The sequence below is a fragment of the Pyxicephalus adspersus genome, chromosome 1 (genome assembly GCF_032062135.1).
Source record: "Pyxicephalus adspersus chromosome 1, UCB_Pads_2.0, whole genome shotgun sequence".
NCBI classification, from domain to species: domain Eukaryota; kingdom Metazoa; phylum Chordata; class Amphibia; order Anura; family Pyxicephalidae; genus Pyxicephalus; species Pyxicephalus adspersus.
The window spans coordinates 145,017,061-145,042,218 of NC_092858.1; the positions used below are offsets into that span (position 1 = coordinate 145,017,061).

Here is a 25,158-nt window from a genome sequence, read left to right on the forward strand (position 1 = left end):
AAAACCTCATCCACTGCTATTACTTCACTGATAAAAATGATTGTCTGCACAATTATCCTCTAACAATAATTATTGCAAAAACTGGAATGTTCATGCAACATGTTTTAGGAAAGAAAACTTGAGTTTCAGGACATACCAGGATGGTCATTTTATGTATTCAAATTTCATTATGACATCTAACTGTTAACAACACTGTTATTCGGCCCTCCCCTCAGGCACGTTGTCTTGGTGTCACCTTTGACTCTGCCCTCTCATTTACCCCCCATATTCAGAACATTTCCAGGTCCTGTCACTTTCACCTTCGCAACATCTCCAAAATCCGCCCCTACCTGTCCCCTGACCACCAAACTCCTTGTACATGCTCTTATCATCTCCCGTCTGGACTACTGTAACCTCCTCCTCTCTGGTATTCCACTAACCCGACTCTCTCCTCTACAATCTATTGCTCCTACTTTCTGCTCATTTAAAAGAGCACTCAAAACCCATTTTTTCAAACTTGCCTACCCGTCTTCTTCTGTTTTTTGAAACCACCACTACTTCCCACCACTACATATCTCCCATCCTTTTGTGTGTGAAATTCCCCCACCTACTAGATTGAAAGCTCTTCGGGGCAGGGTCCTCTCCTCCTGTATCACTGTCTGAATTAGTCTGTCATTTGCAATCCCTATTTAATGTACAGCGCTGCCTAATATGTTGGCGCTATATAAATCCTGTTTAATAATAATAATAATAATTATACTTAAAGGAAATGTAATTAACATTTTTTTCTGTTTGTATGGTTTTTTTTTTTGTTGGTTTTTTTATTGAGTTGTTGCTTTATATTTGCTTTTCCATATACAATATTTTCAAAAAATATTTGAAGCAAAATTAAATGTACCTCTCCTTTCTCCATCATCAGCCCCAGCATCTTATCCCAGTCCTTTTTCAGGTTTGGGTCTTTGGCTAGCTAGGCCGGAATGCCATTACTCCCAGCTATGCTGGGATTGGTAAACAAAAGGTTGCAAACAGGCAGGGAAATATGTTTTATTAAAGAGATAAAGCCCTTTCTACAATAAAGAACCTGCCTGTCTGCTCACATTTTTTGTTTCTTAGATTTAGTTATGCTTTAACACATGACAAAGGATTACCAGAGAACTATGGGTTACATACAGGCTGATTGAAACATAAGACTGAGGTGTTCAAGTGATAAATAAAAATAGTATTTATTTCTGTAAAAAGAATCCTCCGTTTAAAAATAAACCACACACTTCACTGTACCGGCTCAAAAGAATACAATAATTAAAGTATATTTATATAACTACTTTTGGATTGAGTGGCAAGGGGTTAGAACCTTATTTTGTGCTGTTCTTGTTTTTGTAAGGCAGCGTCACCTGTCTCCTTCTTTATATATCCCAGTCCCAGGAACTCAAAGTAAAAGACAATTCCACACCTCTATTTTCATAAATAGATTTCAAAACAAACAATACACACCATATATGGGACTTTTAGGGCAGTAAAAATAAATTTAACACTCCAATAAAATCTAAGCAATATGGGTATGCTGGTGATCTTTGGGAGATACCTGCGGACGCCAGGTAGTTATATGAAGAATATAGCAGACTGTGTTCACAATTTTCAAGAGTAAAGTGTATGCATGATTGTTAATAAAGAATTCACTTGTGGTATTTGTCACTTCTGGGATTAAACTGTTCAGCAGTCCCCCATCTCCCTTGATTTCTGGGGCCAAATTTAAATGAACATCTTTAGTGCATTTTGGAGCAAATAAAGGGGAGAAAAAAGGACTAATTCTCTAGATCTCCTGATGAAACGGACTTGATTTTCGGACTTGAGAAATTTATCATCTAGAGATTTTGCATCAATAGTTGTAAGAACCAATTGTACATTCAAGATTGTGATCTGTTTTTAATATAAATAATAAAAAAAGTATTTTAATTTTATTTGTTTATTTTAATTGGAGTGTTAAGTTAATTTTTATTGCTTTCAAAGTCCCATATATGTATATATGTGTGTTTTGTTTGTTTGTTTTGGAATAATGTGTTGGGATGTGGCGTGTTATGTAACTCTTTTACCAATCAGGAGGAATTCCTTGTATCTGCCCCCTTTAGTGATGCCATTTTGAAAAACACATCAGAACTAAGAATATCCTAAATTTATTTGTTTTTTTTTCCACTGTTTCATGTAAGAACCTTTTTTTAATTACTTCAACAACAAAACAAATCTGTATTTGTCATTAGTGGATATAGTACATTGATTTCGTACTAAATTCATTGAATTAATTACCTCTTTTTGTAACCACTTTTGCCGATCTCTTTCTATACTCATCAAAATGAGTCCTTTCTATTTTTGAAATTCCTTTCTACAATAAACAAATTATGTACACAGGCAAATTACATTCCTTAAAAAAGCAAGGATAAAAGCTGATAATGGAAATCACTGGTTTAAAATTTAGAAATCTTAGCTACATACAATTTTATTTAGGTTAAAAAACCCTGATCTATGGTACACCATGGTCACCTGGACTGAACTAGCTTCTCCTTCTATTGTTTCCTTGGTACAATGTCATGTTATTTAGTGCTCTGCTTTGCCATAAAGTCAATTCTAGTATATGTATGCCATTTGGTAGCTTCTACTATTCATTTTTATCCAAATCATTTACAATGTGTTTACCTTTTGACCTTTATATTGTAATACATAATGTTGTGTCATTGTTGTACATGTTGTACAAGTTTGGTCCTTGCTTAATCATTTCATAATCTTTCCTTTCCTAGCCCTTGGTTTGTGTTTTTGTATGTCCCTATATATAAAAATTAGGAAGGTTAAAAAAAAAAACAAATTCTGTGAATCTCAACCTCCTACAATCTCTGTGGCTTTGAGACAAAGTAATGTATATAATTTGTTCTATAATTCCATATAACCTTTTCTTAGATTGCAGTTACAGTTTAGTAGTAGCAATGTAACCAGAAAAAGCAATGACATCCGCACTACAACACAAAAGGAAAAAACCAACAAACCTTTGATCCACTGATAAAGTTCGCTAGCTCCCCTGTTCCTCCATGATGAATTTTCTTCCTCACTCCTTCTATGTTTAAACCAATTGCTTCCTCCATTGTACCTGCTATCTGAGGATGAGAATGGATTCGGACTGCGAGATTAACCTTTATATAGAGATAAAGAAGGATCTACGTAGCTGCCTTGAAAGCATAAGACCTGGGGATTGAAGAGTCTTAGGACAGATTGGCTGCCTTAGCAGGAATCCCTGTATACTTATATAACCAATATTTCTTCACAACCTAGGGGTGACATACAAAAGTAATATATGTGCAGACATACACTACTCAGGGTTCTAAAATTGTTGTTATTTATATTCTTAAGTTTGAAAATAATAACTTGTAATGCTGTGAGATGTATTTTACTGCAATCTTACAAAGGTAAGCAGCTTAAAGGACAACTCTAGGAACAAAAATCCTAAAACTTTATTTTGATCTGATTCTAAATATTCACAGAATAACAAAAATTATACTTTTTGGTCCACAACCAATTTTAGTGGAAAAGAAACAATCTTGTTCACCACATTTAGACACCTAAAAAATTAAGAGTTTGTTGGGGAAGTTTATGAGAAAATGTGTAAGCCATCTTCAATAAAGGGGCAACCAGATATCTGCCCCCTCCCAGTTGAATGAATTTAGGGGAATATTAGTAATACTTACCTATTTCTAGTTAAAAAAAAAAAAGTTAAATATCAGTAAACAGAGCACACACATAGCCAATTAAAAGTTGAATATCGAAAATAAAGACATACTGACTTTAAAAATGACTTTACTTATGTATCTAGGCCATGTCAATCATGTTACCACATGTAAATCTGTGTCAATAATACAAACCCATTGATGTTTGCACTATACTTTTCAATCACTAAATGACAGATTCCTAGCTGCAGTAAAAGTGTAGGACAATTAAAATAGTTGTGTTAACTATATGTGATCATTGACTCCACCCAAGATTCTCAATGGGCATTGTAAACCTGGCCATTATACAGGATCTGCAGTTCTGCAGTACTTCATGGGCAAAATAAATCAACTCAATTCACTATCATTTCAACAGGCCCTACAAACTTTGAACCCACAAAATTTGATAGTTTTTACTACCCTTGGACACTGGGATATTCATCCTGCCCAGGTCTTTGGTCTGGTTCATCAATCCCACCTATTAGTTGCTTAGTCTGTTCCTTGGTCTTGAGGTTGCAACCAGAGAACTTAACTGTGACCAAGTTCCATCAGCTTTAACAAAGAAATATCTATTTTTGATGACACAAAAACTCCACTGCTATGTGAGACTGAAACCATAAAATACAACGGTTCCATATTTCCAGAAACCATTGTATTTTTCTATCACTCTGCCATACAGAGGAAAAGGGTGGCATGAAATGAAAGCCCTAAGGAAGGGGTGCAAGCAAAGGACTGGAAACCATTGACCTGGTGACCAAATACAGGAAATAGCACTTTTGGGGGAGAAATAGATTTCTGCAAATTAAAGTGTAGTATGCAAAGTGTGCCAATGTTCCTCACGATGTGATATAATATGAATGTTCCTAAAGAACATGCTTTATTGTTGTACACCTATTTACTCTTTAAGCCTTAGATTCTTTGTGAAATTTGGTATTTGGTCATATCTCTTAAAAAAAGGGGTGCCCAACCTTTTTTCAACCAGGGGCCGCTGTTAAAATTGTGATAAAACTTGGGGGCCACAATGCAATCAAACTTTAAAAATGTATGTTTAAAACTAGAAGAGTTTTCATTTAAAATGAAATTAAATTGAAATGTTTCTAGTTACTGTAATGTACTGTAACTACACCATGCAATGCATCCTGTCAGTTATAGGAGGCTGCTAACCTTCTTTGTACCCCAAAATCTCTGCAATGGATACTTCCAGAGAAATGCAATTCATGTGACAGATAGCCAAGGGAGACATGTTGTTACTGCTACATCAGAAATTAGAGTTCACAGAAGGTAAGTGGCCAGCTAATTGTGATGGTGCCACAGCAATAAAATTTTAGGGGGAGTTAGCCACAAAAGTCCCCCACTTATCCTACATTTTAGTATACCTACAGCTCACCTTTCAGGAGAAATTGGGATTCAAGGAACACAAGGGGTCATTTATATGTGACAGGGCACATTGTAGGAGTGATAACATTTCAGCAGTTCAGAGAAGGTAAGTGCCCAGCTATGTGTAACAGGCTGCACTCCAACTGCTGAGTCCCTCACATCGCAGCTTCCGCAGATTTAACTCTAGGCCGCAATGAGCGGCAGTGAGCGGTAACTTGAACGCAGCCTTGAAGTTTTGTGAACTTCATGGGGGGACCACTTATTCACAAGACAATGAGAAAAGAGAGCAGAGAGGGAATGAGAAGAGGGCCAGATCTGGCAGCTCCACTGGCCGGATGTGGCCTGCGGGCAGTAGGTTGTCTTGTCTTAGAACCAATCAAAAAAATTTCCCTTTGCTGAATGCATGGTCGGAATAAATTAGATTTAAATGCCCAGCATGTGTATCCTGCTCCAAATGGTCTTTGTACTCAAAGGCCCCAGTCAAGCATATAAGCACCAGCAAAAGTTGGTTTTGGGTGGGTTCAATTGGGCAGTTTTCCAAGGGCCCTACATTGTCTAGGGCTCCAAGTGACAGAATGGCAGTGGTGCAGGGATCAGGAATGCTGTGCATTTGGGGCCACCTCTTCCTATTAGCTTAAAACCCCAATTTGTTTAAACCCATCCCTGCCAGTACTGGCTCCAGGAACAAATGCTTTCCTGTCCCCTAGCCTTGCCCTGCTGCAGGCAAATAGTGGTTTAGATTTTCCTGGAAATCCCCTTTTTCCTGACAAGCTTGCACCTGCGGTAAAACTACATACCAAAGTATACTAGAACTCATTTCTTACTGTGAAACTGCTTTATATAACAGTAAAATTTCAGCGGTTGCAATACGCTATTATTTTCTTAGAGACTCATTTTCTTTTAATTAGTATAATTAACTCTGCTGCACATAATTATTTAACCCATTTATTATCACACAACACAATACAAGCATCCTTATGATAACAGCAGTACCGGAATAAAAAGGCAGTCACTTGAAGAATATGTGATGTTCTCTAATGACAGGAAGATGTGTAAAGCTATTATAAGTGACCAACTGCTCCAGCTGGCATTTAGCAAAACAAAGACTCGCTTCAGATAATGCAAAGGCAATGCAAGCATGAATGAAGCATATAAATGTTGTATCTTTGTATTACAAAGTTAGATGATAGTACTTGTAACCTACCAGTCAGTTTCTCAATCAGAGATGAATTGATATAAGCTCTGTTAATGTAGTCAGCTAATGCACTTACTAAGGGTGAAACGAGGACATGGACTTGTTAAAAGTACCAAAACAATGCAAAAAATGAAATGTATGATGTACATGTACTGCAAACGATTCCTAGCACAAACTATTCTACATGAAATCATCAACAGAATATATTTACAGTGTGTTGCATAAACATTTTTTCCCCTCTGTGTTTGTCCTGTTTTATCACATTACAAACTGGAAATTACCATTTGATTCACACAACATGCCTACAATAATTAAGAAAAAAAAAACTAAACTGAGTGTGCATACGTTTTCACCTCTGACTCCCAAATCAATATTATATACAAACACCTTTTGCTTCAATTACTTGGTGTCACGCTTGGAGAGACAGAGCCTCTAGGGGGCAGTATGGCTTGTAAAATAATGGCATAAGCCCTGAGACAGGCTAAGGTGGCAAATCTAAGCAGCAGCCTGGTCTTCTCCAGAGCCACTAGTGGTGAGGATGTTGTGCTGCAGGCACACCAGGGTGGGGAGAACAGAGTGTGGTACCAATTCACTAGGCAGGTGAATAGTCAAAAAGGCCAGGGTCGAGGCAGGCAGCAAGCAAGAGAGATGAAGAACAAAGCCCAGGGTCAAGAACCAGAAATCCAGAAAACAGACACAGGTGACACAGGGTTTACCGCAGGCACAGGGGAACACAGGAGACACAGGAAGAGACAGGAGGCACGGGTAACACGGAGGTTGGGCACAGAAAGAGCACAAGGGTATAGACAGGGAAACAACAGACTGGACAAGAAGGTGTTAGCATAGGAGCTGGGATTACTGTAACATCCTCCTCTCTGGTATTCCATTAACCCACCTCTCCCCTCTACAATCTAGTTATGAATGCTGCAGCCAGACTTATTATTTTTTCCCACCATTCCCCTACTGCTGCATCTCTTTGTAGTTCTCTTCATCTTCATATTTTAAAACATGCCTACTCATTTTCTTCTGTCTCCTAATACCCTCAGTACTTCCTACCACTCCATATTCCCCTCCTATTGTGTGATACTTTCCCCACCTCCTAGATTGTAAGCTCTTCGGGGAAGGGTCCTCTCCTCCTCCCGTGTCACTGACTGTCATTTGCAACCCCTATTTAATGTATAGAGCAGTGTAGTCTGTTGGCACTAAAAGAATTTGGTTTAAAAAGAAATAATAATAATTAACAGGCAGGGGAATAGGAAATGCTAACAGAGCTAGGGAACTCAGCACTAGTGGAAACACGTAGCTTGAACCCTGCATGCTGTGTCTGAGCCAGCTAAATAGCCAAGGGCTAATAGGAGGCTATCTCCTGATTAGCCTGCAGGAGGGGCAATACTGATTAAATCTGGAAGGACAGAGGCACGCCCGAGCTTAGCATATCTAACTATTGGGATTTTACTCATTCCCGAAAACAAAACTGCTCCAACTCTTCCATGTTCAATGGGTTGTGTTGATGTTCATCAATTTTCAAGTATTTCCACAGTTTCTCAGTGGGACAGAGGTCTTTGCTTTGATTAAGCCATTCCAAGACATTTATATGTATCCGATTCAACCACTCCAGTGTAGCCTCCATTTTTCCTGTAATCCCTTACCAGTTCTTGGGCCCTGCTTCACTGCGTCAATAGCATTCTCATGGTGATGGAAAGTGTTTGGTTTGCACCTTACAAGGTGTTTCCTATGATTGCCTTTTTTTTCTTTAAGCAATTGCTTTTTTAGATACTGTTCCAAAAAACCCCACTATGTGGAGTCCACATGGTGCTTCATGGGATATTTAAAGTATCAATCTTTTTTATAACCCCATCCTGATCTATACGTTCCTGCTTAGTTGTATCTGATTGTAATGATCTTTTCTAATGATAGATCTATTTACAATGTACCTACAGGCATTGTATGACAAATCATGTGACAAATTGATTCCACACAGGCAGATCCTATTCAACTAATAACATGAATTTATTGGTTGGAACAGATCTTCTTTAGGGATTTCTTAGATACCAAAGGAGGTGAATACATATGCACCTAAAACTTTTCAATTTTTGCAGTGCCAGTCCATACTCTTATCTGTTGCCAAAGGAATTCTGGCCACACATTTTATAGGGACTTTAGGTGTATGTACATCTTATTAACAAACTTTTCTTAGTTTACTAAATTTACCACTGAAATGTTCAACTTGTCAGAATTCCTGTGAGCTGATAATTTCATGTGCATTCTGTGTTTGCAAGGGTTTTTTTGAGGAGATAAGGGACAGGAGAAGTGTGTGTTCATTGTAATCCATCAAAAACAAACACAGGCATAGTTGGTACCACATGCTTAAGAATTCATAGCTATGACGTGATAGGAGCACACTATGTTTTTGGCACATTGACGATAAGGGTTTTTTACTTGCAGCATTTTTAGGTGGAATAAATCTTGGTAAATTTGCATGTACTCCATGGATCTGATAATTTTTTTTATTGTTATAGGAAATGTTTTAAAATTGTATAGGCAAGCATCACGCTATTTGCTGTTCAGTATATGTAGCTATGGTTTGCAACAAATCAATATCATGATTAACTCAATATCAACCAAAAACCCTCTAATAAAGTCAAATAGGTAAGTTGGGTGTGTTATTTTATCTACATTTAATTTTTTTTCATATCTTCTTAATGTTCCCAAGAAAATGCATGAATAACATTTATAAGTATCACATAAGTTTGGGGTTTAAATTTTCTGTATATCAAATGGATACATAAAGTGTAACTAACTACAAAACAAAAAAAACATTTATTTAGTGGAAAGGTTAGAACACCTGTCAGGTTTTCAGTGCTTCATGTGTTCCCACTGGGGAATTGTGATATGTAATTGGATATGTTACATCTGCTAAAGAAACAGAAGGGGAGAGAAAATGTTCCAATAGGAAGACCTGTGCTCTCACCTTGTTAAGATTTTTCTGTCCTGTTGTGTCTCTGAGACAGGGAATAGAAATGATCCCAAATGGACAAATGTAGCAAAAGAAAAAAAAATGGACATGGGTTCTAATATTTCTAAAACCAATATGTCTATTTATAAAGCAGTGAAGCTGACATTCACTAAAATATTCCCTGGTGGGCAATCAATTACTCCCATTGAAAGGCATAACCTGGAATATTCTTCACCAGGGAATGTTTCAGTGAATGTCAGATTTATTTATAGATCCTAAGTGTTCTAGTGGAAACATTTTAACTATTGAATGCTTTATTTTTCATGTATTAATATTATGTCTCATTATTCATTATTTTTATTCTCCTACAGGGGTAAAACTGAAAATCATGGCGTCCCTTAATAAAACTTTTTATACTTTGTAGGGGTGCAAATGTCCTCTACCTACAAAGTATTCCCATGCCACACCATGTCTCCGCTGGCATCAGTAAATGCAGTTAATTGTCCTCGCAACTTCATTTGTTCGCCTTCTCTTTGGTCTGGTCACAACTGTAGAGTAGACCACAATGAGAAGGTGCAAGGACTGCTAATGCTGATACATGGAATGGTGCTGGATAAGATGGCGGTGGAAATTGACACTGACTGTCCCCAAGCCGAGTCCTCACCCCCTGAAACTGCTGGGGAAAGTGATGATCGTCATGTCCCTGCCTACCCAGCTCTTAACTTACCTAAGTGTGGTGGCTCATACAGAGTAAATATGGAAGACCTTTTCTTCCTGTTGCAATGCAAAATGGGAAACCGGAAAGCGAATACAATATGACTTTCCACAAACAGTATTTATTGCCGAAGCCCAAAGTTCATAGCAAAACAATAATATTATTATTTATTATTATTATTATTGTTAATATTATTACTAATAATAATAATACTAAATAATATTATAGCTCAGGTTTTGTGTAGTTAGTGGTTCCCCTACATGGTGTCCAGCCTAAAACACAAACATATTACAAATAAACCTTATTCTTTAAATGCCAAGAAAAACCTCTCTTCTTTCTCGTTTCCCAGCGAAGTTAAGAGCATGCTCCTTATACCAAGATGCTGCAGTTTGATGGAAAATTCTACCAGCTACAGCTGCAAACTTTACTGATCAAATATTTATTCGTCATTACACACTTAGGAGGCATTATTATTACATGATCTTTTCTCCTGTATATGTTTCCAAGAAGTGACTGTTATGGCGTTCTATGGAACAGAAGAATTGATGGTCGTTTTCTACTTTTATTTTCTATACAGTTATTTTTCTTTTAAAAGCAACAATAAAAAGTGACAATGCACCATCATTACCATTACAAACACTGGCACCGTAATGCCTTCAGACTATGTTATCTCAAAAATGATTGTGACTGTATTCAAAAAGCCCTGTAAATATCCACAGGTAATGAACTGAGAGAATGAACTTTGAATATATTCAATATGAAACAATTTACAGCCATGGGGGAAGACTGAACACATAGATGGTATACTGGCTCCCTCCTGTGTTCAAAGCACAAACTCACATTGTACTAAAGCGGCTGAATTTTAATAGACCGCCCTGAACATAATCTTAGTTTTAAAATGTTAGTTCACCTCTGCAAAAAAAAAAAAGAATGAAAAATATTGTGACTGTACCACACATGCTAATGTATTAAATTTCATATATATTTAAAAGTTTATCCATACAAAGATGTTTCAAGTAAATGTAAAGAATGAATTTCTCTTCTTTTCTTCTATTTTGGTCTTAAATATACCATTGGATGTTTTTTCCTTATATGTGTTCGATAAATGCTAAAAATATCTGTTCATTCTGTCCAAGCTTATGGCTTTTTGTGTTCTCGGTAAGTGCTGCACAAATAACAGTTACATTGTTCCAAGCTATAACAATGGATTACAAACAGCCCACCCAGATGTGTGCAGATCAAATATAATCAACCTTGGGATTTTGGTGAAGGATTCAATTGCATCATTTTATCCCCACTGAATACCTTCACTCAGTCTTTACATTGTTTGAGAAGCTCTTTGTAGGAAACCTCCTGGAGCTTCATGTGATATCCTAACTGTTCTTCAAATTACTTTCACCTGATTCAGACCTGGCATTTCTTCTTTCTGGCAATAACTTTTACGCCAGAGCATCCCAGTCATCATCCATAAGTACTTCCTTTCAAAAACTAGGCTAAAAAATATCTTCCCCGACTTTGTAGGGTACCCAGTCTTCTACATATTTACTCTGAAGCCTCTTACAGGGGTTTGTGATGTAAAAGCCTGAGTATACACCTCCATATGTTTTGGGAGTGTAAAAAAAGTAAAAATCCACTGGTTAGCTGTTCTCCCAATCATAAAGAACTTCACAGATTTACTTGCTGCCCTTGCCCTAAGATTTTTCTTGTTACATCTTAATGATTTCTTTCAGAAATCATATTGTTAATCTCTTGATTTTATCTAGTGGATGCTGCCCAGGCATGAATTCCCAGACCCTTGCACAATCCAGGGACCCCTAAGGTGGCTTAGTGGTTCACCAGAGTAGTATTTATTAGAAGATCTCCCGTCTACCTTGAAGGATGGAATAGGCATAGTATCTGGTGGTCATATCGGAAGACATTTGTGTTCTCTGATGGCTATTCCACAACAATGTCTGTGACTTGACATATATGACTCCTGTAAAGCTGGTGTGGGGATCAGTTTCCCAGACCAGTGGCTCCTGTCTCCCCATCTCCCTTTTTCCCTACCCCCTTTTTTTAGTCCTTTCTTCCACCCTCTATTCTTCCTCTTTTTATTTTTTGTATAGTTCCTACTCTGGGGTTTTTCTTTCACTCCCTGCTGAGAGGTATATTTAATTTCAAGGGTGCCTTGCCCACTTTTTTTTGCAAAACAAATCCAAAGAAAAGCTACAAAAATAAGCAAATCCACGGTTGTTTTCTCACAGGGGATCAAAGTTATCATAGCATGACATAAAAATGAGGGACCAACCCATTCTTTCCAGGATACTCCCAAATAAAATGCCACAATCTGCAGCAACATAATTACACGGCCCTATCCAAAAAGAAATAATAGAAAAAAAGAGATAAATTACGACAAATACCTACTAAATTTTGCATCACATGTTTCATCCACTACTAACCACATGTTTGTGTAGTTGTGTCTGTGTCTTGTGCTCTTTTGCAACTGAAATATGCAAAACTCCATATAACTAACTTAACACAATGGGCCTGATTTATCAAAGATCATCAGTTCAGGACTATCATAGGCAAACCTGGGTGATCTAGCAAACCTGGAATGGATCTGGACCAGGATAAAAACTTTTACCAACTAATAGCAAGTGATTCCATTCCAGATTTTTGATAAATCTGGCCCAATGCACAGTACTAATGTGAATAAAGAATGAACCTAGTCATAACAAGCAGTAACTTTAAAACCAATCTGCATCCATCCTAAGTGCATACAACAGGTGGACGGAAGTTGAGAAACTATGGATTGCCCCAGGACACCCCAATTGTATGTTGTGGGGTTCATCCCATTCTAAATTAGACTCTGCCCTATTATGACCTATGCAATTTACTTTACCTTGTAAATATAAATATCTTCTTACTCCCAAATCTCTATTAAACATATTTATATGTAATCCTCAAATCCCGGATAGCCAGACACAACATAAAATACAGCCATAGATTTCTAAACGGTTCTTTTGCTTTGGTCATGTACCCTGTCAGTAGGGAGCTTTACCTTTTGCGGACTTACAGACAAAATTTGAGTTACCATCATCCGCCATCCACAGTTATCTGCAAATCCGGCATTGTGCACAATCTCTAACTAGAACTTTTTTTTCTAGCCCCCTACAGTATTTGAATGAGTTTGTGTAGTGGTCCCTTGAGTAGGGGGCCAATCTTGGAGATTTATTGGATATTGACCACTGCTGTGCCCTTAATTAAACATGCTTACATGACTGAAGGGGAAACCATATTAGGTAGAGAACTCCCCTTGGAAATCTGGCAAGTAATTTGGAGCAAAGTTCATAAGATCTGGGTATGTACTCTATACAGGGAAAATGCCTACAAAATTCTTATGCACTGGTACTACACTACTGATAAGCTTCACGCTATATACCCATCCAGTAGCAATCTATGCTAAAGATGTGAATCCCAGGTTGGCACATTTTCCATATTGTATGGAAATGCCTGAAAACAGCGCTCTATTGGACTGAGGTAATGAGCTTCTCTCCAGAATGGCAGAAACCCCAATAGTACTGGACCCAGTGACCCATCTGCTGAATGTCCCTATAACGAGAAAACACAAAAAAGGCCCTGTTGGTGCATATACTTATGGAAGCTAGATGCCTCATCACAGTACACCGGAAAACAGCCTACCCGCCTTCTATTTCTAAGCCGAGAACTCGTATGGGGGATGTTCGGTTGATGGAACACCTATCTGCTAGACTTTATATTAAACTAGTGCAATTTGTGGAGACGGGCCCCCTGGGCCCAAGTGTATCATTAAGTGTTATATAATACTGACCACTTGCACTCCGCTTATCTTTATGGAATGTTATCTCACTAAAGTACAGTTTACCTGTGTGGTTATTGTTTGATTCCTGATTGAGATTCATGGTCCTATATTCCTTTTCCCCATTATTCCTCTCTACTATTTACCTATTTTTTTTTTATTATCTCTATCACTGTATAGATTGTTTATTCTTTCATACGAGTATTACAAGATCTTGGTGGATTTCACACAGAGCTAGGCATTTGGTGTATTTTAATCAAACTTAGTAGTACTAAGCATAATACACAAATAGATTATACTGAGGGAGGTAGGAGTCAAACCTTTGAACCTATTGTGTGATGTATGAAACTGTTGACCACAGAGCTGGAAGCTCATACAGTACAGGTTCAAAAATTTGGCAACCCCTGGACCTGAGGAGTACCAGATTTTCAAAAATTCCTGATTTTTGAAGGTTATATATGCTGTATATATTAAAATAAAATAACACTAAATGAAATGACAAAAAAAATGAAATTTTAATAAAACAATTTTACAGAATTTTAATTCAACTAAACAAAATAGTCTCAGAATTTTAATCATTACTGTACCCTCTAAAAGAAGCTAAATAGCAGATGGGCTGTCAGGATGATCATCTTTATGACTGACAGTAACAGCATCCTCAGCAGCAGGAACAGCTTCATTTTATAGAGGAAAAGCAAGACCAAACAGCTGATTCTGGAGTACAGCACCATGAAAACATAAACAGCGCCTCCAGAAAACAATGTGTAAATTTGAAAATGCGCTCCGACATCCATGCCAGAAAATTGAAGGATCCGGATTATTGAAGGCCGGATTGTTGAATGTCAACTGTACCTGAATTTAATTAACTTTATTCTCTTCATGTTTGCTATATAATTGGAAGTTGGCTCATATTGTAATTACTAAAGTTCTGTTATACTTTTGTATGTAGCTGTATTTTCTTTCTGTCTATGTTGAAAACCTTTATAAAAATTTACATTTAAAAAAAAAACAATCTGCATCAGCATATGTAGATGCAGAGACTGTGAAGCAATTCATAACCATCAAAGTCATTGTCTAAGCCAGTTCAGAGAACTTGGCGCTGCAGTTCCCTACCAGCAGTGACCTGTTAGCCTTATAAACTCTAAAATAAAAAAGCGCAAATCTGAGGAGTGCAAACCTGGACAACTTCATTGCTTCTCTTGTAAACTTTAAAGATGAATTGTTCCACAGTGCAGCTGCAGCAAGAGTTTATTTTTCAGTGACATGAACCCAACCCACTAGGATGACAGAAAGGAAACAATAAACACTACATAGCTCCACCCAAACTCCATCTCCAGTTTTTCCAGACTGTGGAATTCTATGACAACCAAAGGTTGTTCAGGGAATGGTATAGCATGTCTTTCAGATGAACATTTAGCACACTTTCACACCTATTTTTTAACGGTTTGAATGGCAATGGCGCAATGTCATTCACTAACTTAGGTGAATTAGCCATAGCAGAGTGATAATTCACTTAGACATTGTCTATCCCTTTCTGCAAATAAACCCTGCCTGATTGTAGGTTTTGAAAGTGTAACTTTAGTTCTGCTTTGTTATTACTGCCACTGACCACCAGTTGTTTCCCTACCCCCCACTAGTGAAGGTGGGGTTCTTCTCACTATACCTGTGTTTGGAGTTATAATTGGTTCCACTGACACCTAAGCTGGAGTAAACTATTACAGCCACCAATGATGGGACTCATCTTACTCCCACACAGCCTGATCCAATCACCCACTTTTACCAGCCGAGCCTCCTGTTCTCCATCCATTCCAATGTTGGCAGTTTGTCAGTATACCGAGTCTTTTATCTCCTGAATGAACCCAAGAAGCATGAATGGTGAGGCTTTCTGAATATTCCACTAGAAAATCACCCAAGAGTTAATCTTTTTTAACAAGTACAAAATCATCACTAGGAAACGCATGGAGATATTTCAACCAAACTTGTCTTCCGTGGACGTCCAGGTCTTTTGGCGTTGCTGAGTTCACCAGCGCTTTGTTTCTTTCTCACGATGCACCAAACTGTAGATTTTGCCACCCCTAATATTGTAGCAATTTCTTGGATGGAGCTCCTTTGACAGCATGTTGTCTGTTCAAGCAAAATCCTCCACATACAAGCACCCCTCCCCCCTCTTGCTTAGTGGCAGTGTGCCATCTGCTTATATTTTTACATACTTTTTTTTTTAACCCTTTTACAAATTTTTGGCCTGTAATAATGCCTTTGAGAAAACATAAGGCAATTGGATAAGTCCAATCAAAGGCAAAAAAATGAAACAACTACGTAGACAAGAAAATCACTATAGGTTTTTTTTTTATTCCTTTTCCTGTTTATTATAGGATTGCAATAAATAAATACCCGGGCAATGCCGGGTAATCAGCTAGTATAATATAATAATAAAAAAAGAAAATATAATCTCATATTAAGAAGTGTGTGTTTTGATAGGGTATTGTAACAAGGTTTGGCTGAAATAATCTAGCAATGGTCAAATAATGATTTGATTGCTTGCAATCAGTGTATAATTGTTAACTTCAGATATCATAGAACTGAGAGACATTTTCTGGATACGTGGAAAGAAATGCCAGCTTCTCCTGCCAACTCTTCCTAGTTAGATGATATGGAAATGGGCACTGCCAGGGGTAAACCTGTTTCCGACTATTGTACCCATCCAATAAAGTTTAGTACTAACTTTAAACAGCCCCTGAATGTTTGCGCCATTCTCTAACCCTTCCTGACACTTGTAGTGCCACCAATACTTGTTACAGCTCTCTACATACATTTCCAGTTATTGTTGTACACCCATCACCACCCATTCCCACCCAGGCTGCATTCCAAGACATTGCTGGGATCTTTCATATATAGAGTGTGAAGAAAAAAAAAAAACAATTTGCTGATTTATGAAGTAAAGCAATGTTCCAGATGTGCGCACTCTGACATAACATCCCAGGGTGTCACAAATATCAAGAACTGAGCATATGCTAGGATAAAATTCTTCACCTATTTATTGTACAGCACTGCATAATATGTTGGCGCTATATAAATCCTGTTTAATATTAATATTACACCCCCACCACCTCCATTCATTCACCTCATCCCAGAACTAAAGATTCTCCAATCACTACAGATTACTTTATTCTATTCCCAACACTCCCTATCCAATATTTCTTCCCCTCACCTCTTCACCCTTGGCTGTATTTGGCTTGAACATCTGCACCCCGCCCTATCTGCACCCCGCCCTATAAGCTCCCCTCCTCGGTAACCCCTGACTCCCCGGGATGGCGATATTCCAGACACATCATGGCAGACCCCGCCCACCTCCTTCCCGGCTCTCACAGAGTTACAGCACGCGGTGGGAAACAGCCAATGGGATGCGAGCAGCGTCTGTGCCGAGGGATCTGGCGCCGGATTCGAACAGAAGGAGAACGAAGCAGCGAGCGAGCGGGGTGAGTGTGGCTGTGCCCGGATAGAATGCAGATTATTGTGTTGTCTTCACCTATGTGTGTGGTGTGTATCTAGACACACGGCTGTGTGTTCTCAGAGCCGGCACTCCCCGGTCCCCGGCTGCTGTCTTTCCCCTGTAGTTGCTGGGAGCTGATAGACAAAGAAGGGGAATAGCCTCTGAGTGTTATACACATGTGTGCAGGCCAGGGATGGGTGGACATTGCTATATGCAGGGAATGTCACTGTGGAGATCACAATTGGTGGGAAATCACTACTCTGTCCGGGGAGGGCTCGGCCCGTGTTGGAATTGTCCCTGCAAATAAAAAAAAATAAAATTTGCCAGGCAATGGCAAGCAGTGGTCCCCTGTGCAGACTGACATGAGACCCTTAATGAGGGGTGTCTGGGGCCCACAGGTACACTTTGACCTTCCTATATCCACTTATCATCATTGCTCGTTCTGTGGACGTTGGGGGACCCCACTGGGGTAGTGGTACAGATGCTGCATGTTGCTCTGTTAAATATACAACTGAAAAGAATTTTGTTATCTGTTAAAGAGGAACTAAACTCAAAAAAACAAAAATAAATACACTTACCTTTAATCCTGCAGAGCAGTCAATCGGTGGAGGTTTCTTCCGTCAGGTCCTGCGTCGCCCCCCATATACGTATTCAGGGCGCCGCCATCTTCTCTTCTTCCATGTTCTTGTTCCTACATCACCCTACCCAGGCGAGAGATCGGGTGATGTAGATGGTAAAAAAACTTTCCGATCTCCCTGTACATGCGTGAGATTAGCAATTTTTGCCCTTTTGACGAAAGGACTTCTTTTGCACATGCCTGAGATGCTGCGTGACGTAGGTATCCCGGGAGACACTGCGCTCCCATACATTCTCGATCGAGAAATATGGGGGCGGTGCTGCACCCTTTTTTCTTTTAAAAAAAATGGTGTTGCACTTAAAAAAAACAACAAATTTTTAGCTTACATAAAAGGGTTGTCCACCCTTTTATGTAAAGTGAAAGTTCTGACTTTAGGTACGCTTTAAGTTTAAAGAAATATCCCCTGATCATGCGACAGGGTCTCCTCCTCCTCCTGTGTCACTGTCTGTATCTGTCATTTGCATATATTTAATGTACAGCGCTGCGTAATATGTTGGCACTATATAAATCCTGTTTAATTAAAATAATAGGATCTGATACCTGTTAGTGTTACATTGTTATTATATTTATGTATTAGTTATATGTCATGGAAAATGCAGTATATCACATCTATGTTACATTATTTTACATACAATATGTTTTGTGTTCAGGGTGATTTTAGGCATTACAAAGATAATGAAAATAGAAAAAAAGTTATCTATTAATTTTGTGAACACTTTGGGGTAGGCATAAACCTATATACAATAGTATACGGTAAATTTGAGGATGGGTAGACCCTTTTCCCCTGATTTGCTTTCGCAATGATTTTAGGGATTACATTCTAGTGTAATTAGTGATGATTGTTTTTGGGGTATGGTGTTCTGCACGCTGCTTTTGTTTGCTAAGGATACGATTCTCATATGACCACTGAGCTGTGTTTATAATAAGGTTATACTCAAATGTTTGTTTCCTTTCCCCACAGAGCTGTCTGAAAATAGTTTAGATATATTTTCATATAGGTTCAGACCTGCATAGGGATCAGGCTCCTGTTGGTTGGCATTTTTCCAGCTACCATGTTGGTTCTTAAAAAAAAAAAAAAAAAAAAAAAAGCCTCTGCTGATGTCAGCTGGCGGCGGTGATTGGTACTATTATTGCTCACTACCACTACCCCAATTCATTCCCTATGGAGCTGCGGTCAGGAGAAGCTACATGAAGAGTCTCATCAGATGCAGTGGTTCACTGGCATGAGGAAGCGGTAACCGCACCACAACCGTACTGTCAGTCAATGTCTGATATCAATCACTTACCTGGCATAATCACTGGCCAGGTAAACCAACATACAATTGGAGCACTCCTACTATTTATAGTAACAACCAGATTTGGTAAAGAACATAAATCTGGGATGCCTTAGTTTTCAGTATATATAGATTTATTGCTTTTTTTTTTTATTGAATCTGATGTCTAAACGATTGCACACCGTATGACAACCTTAAAGCTGAACTAACATATCATCGGTGTTGGTGAGCTTCTATCATAATTGTAAAGTATGTATAGCATGCTTGCCAATGCATATAATAGCTGCCATGCAACTATTATAGATCCAGGAACCTGTTGCTGCTACAACCCGCAAAGCCACCATCTTTACTCCAAAAGCTTTCCTATCTGCTGTGATTCCTCTTGCACATTGAAAAGCTACTGATGATGTAACTCCAGCTGATGTTGAGGTTTTTCATTCTTTCTGGCATCTGGGTCTGTTTCCACACTGCCACCTCTAGAGCCGAACTCCATATTGCATGTCATTTCAGTAACTGACTTCCACAGAAGCATTTGTGTACATTTACAAATGATAAAAATTAAAGCATAATGTTCAGTTGTTTCGACTACTTGGCTGATGTGAATAACTATTTTCATTGCAGCTTATGCTATGTACTAAAAGTCCCTATAAGTACATCACAAGGACTTGAAATCTTTTAGGTGGTACACACTGGTATCTTTGTAGTATGAAATACTCCGTAGTATTTCTCATGTTAACCATTCTGCTTGCCTTAGGTTTTTTTTGGCTCCGCAATGATTCATTTTCTTCCTCAACACTTCCTGTAAATTCAGCAAGCTACGCAAAGTTTACAGAATATCCTATTTTTGTTGTGTATATTCACATTTCCGTTTCCCCTTCTAATTCCTTTTTTTAGAATGCACATTTCACATTCCAGCATTGGAATCTATTCCACCCATTCTGTACTTGGCAGTGTATGAGGGTTGTGGCTTTTCAGAATTCAAATTCAAATCTAACTACTGATTAATGTTCCTTTCAATGCAAGGAGAAAGTCAGTGCTTGCTTTTCATACTTTTTTTGTTTGTTTTTTTTCTTCCTACAGACGTGAGATTTACTTATAAGACTAACTTTGGTGACACAAGCAGATTTTTATTTAAACCTGATATAATTGATCGGCGATTTATTGTTAATTAACAAACCATAAGTAAGATTACATAAGTGGGGGAGTTTGTTTTTGCAAAAATAAATGTAAATTTGTATATTCCTTTCGAATATTTAGGTCTTTATAGCAGATAATGAGGTTTTACAGTTTCATGCAAGTTATTTCTAATCCTTTCTACATTTACTGTAAAGAAAACAAAACAATTCAATGTTTGTCTCAACAGATTATAGTGGTATAATGTGTGTTCATTCCCCCACCTCCTAGATTGTAAGCTCTTCGGGGCAGGGTCCTCTCCTCCTCCTCCTATGTTATTTGCAACCCCTGTTTAATGTACAGCGCTGCCTAATATGTTGGCGCTATATAAATCCTGTTTATTAATAATATCTGACAACTTCTGAGCAATTCTATGCAGGAGTGCATAGCAAGACTCGTCCTCCCCTCTACTTAAAGTACATAATGTACAGCACTCATTCATACATCTTTCACTGGAAGTGTTCATGAAAGATCATTTCCAGCGACAATCATCTGACATCTGTAAAGGTCTTTAGGCTCCTCTCCTGATGGGTGGAGGGGAAGTGATAGTTTGCAAAAGATAGTTTGGGAGGAAAATAGGATTATGCTTTTAGTGCAGCTCATAGGGAGTGACAATGACATTTCTGGCAGGTGAACAGGATTTTTTGTACTTGCTAAATATGTTTTTAGCCATAAAATAAAATCTAGTTCAGCTCCCAAGCTGGGACTTTGCTGCAATATATTTTTTGTTGTTGGATTTAGTTCTGGGCTGGGGACTAGGTACATAAAACCTTAGACTTCTCAGTTTATGGTATCTCCAACTTTGACTTTTATTTGATATATACTAATTTTGCCTTTGTTATGTTTATTCAAATTATGTAACATAACATTTAAAGAGAGGAAGTGAGCAGTACAGCCCTTGGTAAGAGCATATGTGGAGTGCATAGGTAGCTTTACAGGTGATTTGGCTCTGGTCAATGAGCAGTTTATCCACAGGGTAAAAAAAAGTACTATTAGATAGGACAACACCTCTGTGTTCAATGGGTACAACATGGGTATGGAATTTATATAAACCTATTACAACTCAAATGAAGCACTTTTGTAATGTGTAATCTGGATTAAATTTGTAGCCTACTTACTGAGCTTTAATCCTAAATCAGAGGAACACTTGAACATGACTGTAATCTGTGTAAAAAATAAAATTTTAACGTTGTGGTGTTCATTAAAATGAATGATGTTTATACCCCCCATCCCTGAAATACCCAAGAATTGCTTTTGAAACGACAGCTGTTTTAGATGTGCTTTAGGTAAAGATTTTTTGTACGAAGTTAAAACTGCTGTCAATTTTTACTATAAAGAAACAATATATTTATTTTTCTTTAACCGTAGGGATGTCATAATGTTTCTTTATGTAATTAATATTGTTACACAGTATTTATATAGCGCCAACATATTACGCAGGGCTGTACAAAGTCCATAGTCACCAGCTGTTCCTCAAAGCAGCTCACAATCTACTGTCCCTACCATAGTCATATGTCTTTAATACAGTTTAAGGTCAATTTTTTGGGGGGAAGCCAATTAACCTAACAATGTTTTTGGATTATGGGAGGAAACCCACGTAAATATGGGGAGAACATGCAAACTTCATGCAGATAGTGTTCTGGACGGGGTTTGAACCTGGGACCTAGTGCTGCAAAGGCCAAAGCACTTTCCTCTGAGCCACCGGGGCATCTTGAACTGAATCCTGTGTTGTGAGCTATGACTTCACTTTTAATTTTCATTTTTTATTTGTCACAGGATTTTTCAAATATCTACAGAAGAATGTCTTCAATCTTGCAAAATGTTGGCTGGAGGAGTCACAATGTTCTGGAAAATATTGATGAGCAAGACAGTCCCCGGCCTGATAAATTCAGAAAGATGCCCTCGTCTAGCTCTCTCAACTCCCTGAGAATGTCTTTAAGGAAGAGGATGCCTCTAAAGTCTGTAGAAATAAACATAAATGCTGTGCCTGACTGGGATAAAGTGGGGATCAAAGAGAAGCAGCGTCCTTTGAAATCTATGACGGTTACAGCAAAGAACATGTTTGGAGCTGTATCTCAGGTAAGCATCATAATCAGTGTGAATCTCCAATCTAATATTTATTTTCCTATTTAGTATAGAAAATGTTTTAGAAGCTCTCTCAGATTTTTGTCCCCATTCAGTTGATTTGCCTTCTCTACTTATGAAGGATACACAACAGGAAGTAAGAGGAAGTAATGCTGAAAATCCCACCATTGACGGTAATTGGTTATCAGTTTTTCCTGATGTGTTCTGGTGTTGACTGTAAGATAGTGCAGCAGGCGTAACCTTCCTCACCGCGAAAACTAACAAAGATTCTAACTTTTCTCCACTCTAGTCTAAACTTGAAAACAAGAAAATTTACTCCAAGAAAACTTTTGCCTACATGAATATTCATTTGCTATACATAATATAGGGGAATATTTTTTGGCAAACAACAAGTCAAACAGCCTACCATCTCTTCAGCCAACATGTACTAGTTGGAAACAAAGAGCATTCATTAGTTAGTTCAAGACTCATTTAATAAAGTTTTCCTATGACAGTTGGTGGCAGGATGTCTTTTTTTTTTTTTTAAGTTTGAGGTGGCTTCAGACCAAAATAACATTTATCTGATTTTTACTGAATCTGGAGGTTGGTGTTTAATAAGTGGAATGTATTTTGTTTTTTGTTTTTTTTCATTGTATGAATTTAATTAAATGTTGGGTGCCATGAGCTGAACTTTAGCCTTCTGTACTGTGAAAAATTAAACATGTGTAACCCATCTCTGCTTTAACGATCCAGACATTTTAATAAAGGCCATATGTGCAGTTTAGAATTGGTATACTACTGTGTTTTTACTAAATAGGGTATACATTTCATTTGATTAATGAATTTAGTGCTATTTTCTTTAATTTTGCTAAAATACAGTTTCTCTGAACTTTGGTGAATATAAAACTGTGCATTTGTTACATTAATATAGCTGACTATTGGGGATTACTGGGCAATATCTGGTTCGATGAACAGATTATGTTTTGTTTATGACATAAATCTGTAATCCCAGTGCAATTTGTTGTGTGGGTGTCTCACTACAGTGACACGCACTAATGGTGAGAGGATGGTGATGACGGCTGTGGAGGCTTATACCTTATATAGAGGTTGGAGAGAACATTACTGATCAGGGCAGTGTGCTTTGAAAGAGCCGATCAGCAAAAAAAAAAAACCCTGTCCTTGTGTTGAGATGCCAAACAAAGTGCCAACATGCCTAGGGTTGGTACTTAATGCCACCACCCTCAAATGCATTTCTGTAATGTAATTTTGGCCCATCATAATAATGGGCTGTGCCATTGGGTAATAAAATATCAATATTTGCATGGCATTATCTTTTTTTGGAAATAGGGATTGGAGTGAAACGTGCAGATACCGCTGTGATAGCGAGGCTCTGCTGTTCCTTGTTGTAGTTTGTGCAGGATTAAGGAAAGGGAGTATGGTATTTAGAAAGAAAAAATGGGCTACCAGCTGGTAAAGTTTGGTATTGTTGCACACCCAAAATAAAATTCTTTTGACTAAGAGTTTCTATATTTTGGCTTCTGCCCACTAATACAAGCAACAATGGGGCTCAAACAAATATAACGCCCTTATGTGTTGCTTTATTACTATTTTCTGTTTTCATTAAACTGTTATTGCCTCTGTCAGTGAATGCTAATTGTTGGCTGGATATTGTACATTGCTTTTTAGGGCAGGTTGCATGCTGCATGATTGAGCGATCCCACGTGGCTCACCACAGCTAGCACATTGCCAGTCACTTGCAGTGCAGTGGCAACAGTGAGTGGTACTAACACTGCTCACTGCCACTCCTATTGATTGAAGACAGTTGTTCTCTGGCATTAAGAAGAGATACATGCACCACAACCTCATTGCCAAAGTATCATAGTCATTGCCTTTTAAATAATGTCCCTAGAAGGCCTATCATTTGCTTGAAAAATGTCCTTATCTCAACATTTATTTAATATATAATAATGTCTGTTCATATGTCCTCTGAAGCCCAATGATGGCTTGAGTTCTTTTGAGGTAAACAATTCTTGAATTGACTGGCAGTAAAACTGTCCAGTGAAGACCCATAAAGCCTACATTTTGCTCTAAGCATCCCTGCAGACAAGCAAATTATTTGACCCTGTCAAAATTTTAGGTATCAGACTTCACTATTTGTACTTCTCAAAAACAAAAATCTCATATGAGTACATAAAACTTATTTCAAATAGAATATCAAAATGACCTTTGAGATGGGAAATGTCATTTCACTTTCCTCATGATTCAAAAATGCATTGTTCTTTCCTGCGTCAGAAGACTGGACTTCCAGTCTCATTCATACATTTCTATTAGCAGATTGGTTTTATGTGTAGCTGCTAAAAATTTGTAGTGTTCGTTTCTTTACCAAGTATTATTATTAGTTCATGAGCCGCAATGAGAAACGCCAAGTAATAGTAAAGCACACACAAAAAATATATAGTAAACCACACATAAAAAATATTTTAAAACAAATGGAAAGAGGACGTATTGAGGGTGCAGTTTTGTGCACTTGTGCACCTTAAGTAGATTGCCAGTGCATATGTGGCTAGCTGACTGGTTGTTTTAAATACTTTACTAGCACTTTCTGAATTACTGATAAAGTCATAAGTCCAGATCTACATTACTTTTCAGGTTCACTGTTTCAAAGTACTAAAGCAATAGTCATAGCTAGTGACTAGCTTTTTCAGGAGGCAATGTCATTAGCTGCAGTTTCCATG

The 25,158-nt window shown here is 38.0% G+C and overlaps 2 protein-coding genes across 4 annotated transcripts in view; one reads left to right on the plus strand and one right to left on the minus strand.

The window, feature by feature from the left end:
- The window catches only part of AIPL1 (AIP like 1 HSP90 co-chaperone), a 40,562-nt gene extending 37,436 nt beyond the window's left edge, over nt 1–3,126 (minus strand). For both annotated transcript variants that reach the window (XM_072429923.1, XM_072429913.1), the window contains exon 1: nt 3,012–3,126. In XM_072429923.1, coding sequence (XP_072286024.1) covers nt 3,012–3,107 — 96 coding nt within the window. In that variant the 5' untranslated portion in view covers nt 3,108–3,126. The remainder of the gene's footprint in view (nt 1–3,011) is intronic.
- Nucleotides 3,127–17,188: 14,062 nt separating this feature from the next.
- PIMREG (PICALM interacting mitotic regulator) overlaps nt 17,189–25,158 on the plus strand; it is a 15,337-nt gene continuing 7,367 nt past the window's right edge. The window contains exons 1-2 of one of the 2 annotated variants that reach the window (XM_072429934.1): nt 17,189–17,261; nt 22,136–22,438. In XM_072429934.1, the coding sequence (XP_072286035.1) occupies nt 22,160–22,438 (279 nt within the window). In that variant the 5' untranslated portion in view covers nt 17,189–17,261; nt 22,136–22,159. Of the gene's footprint in view, nt 17,262–20,119; nt 20,216–22,135; nt 22,439–25,158 lie in introns of those variants that run through there. The other variant, XM_072429941.1, reaches the window with a different exon arrangement.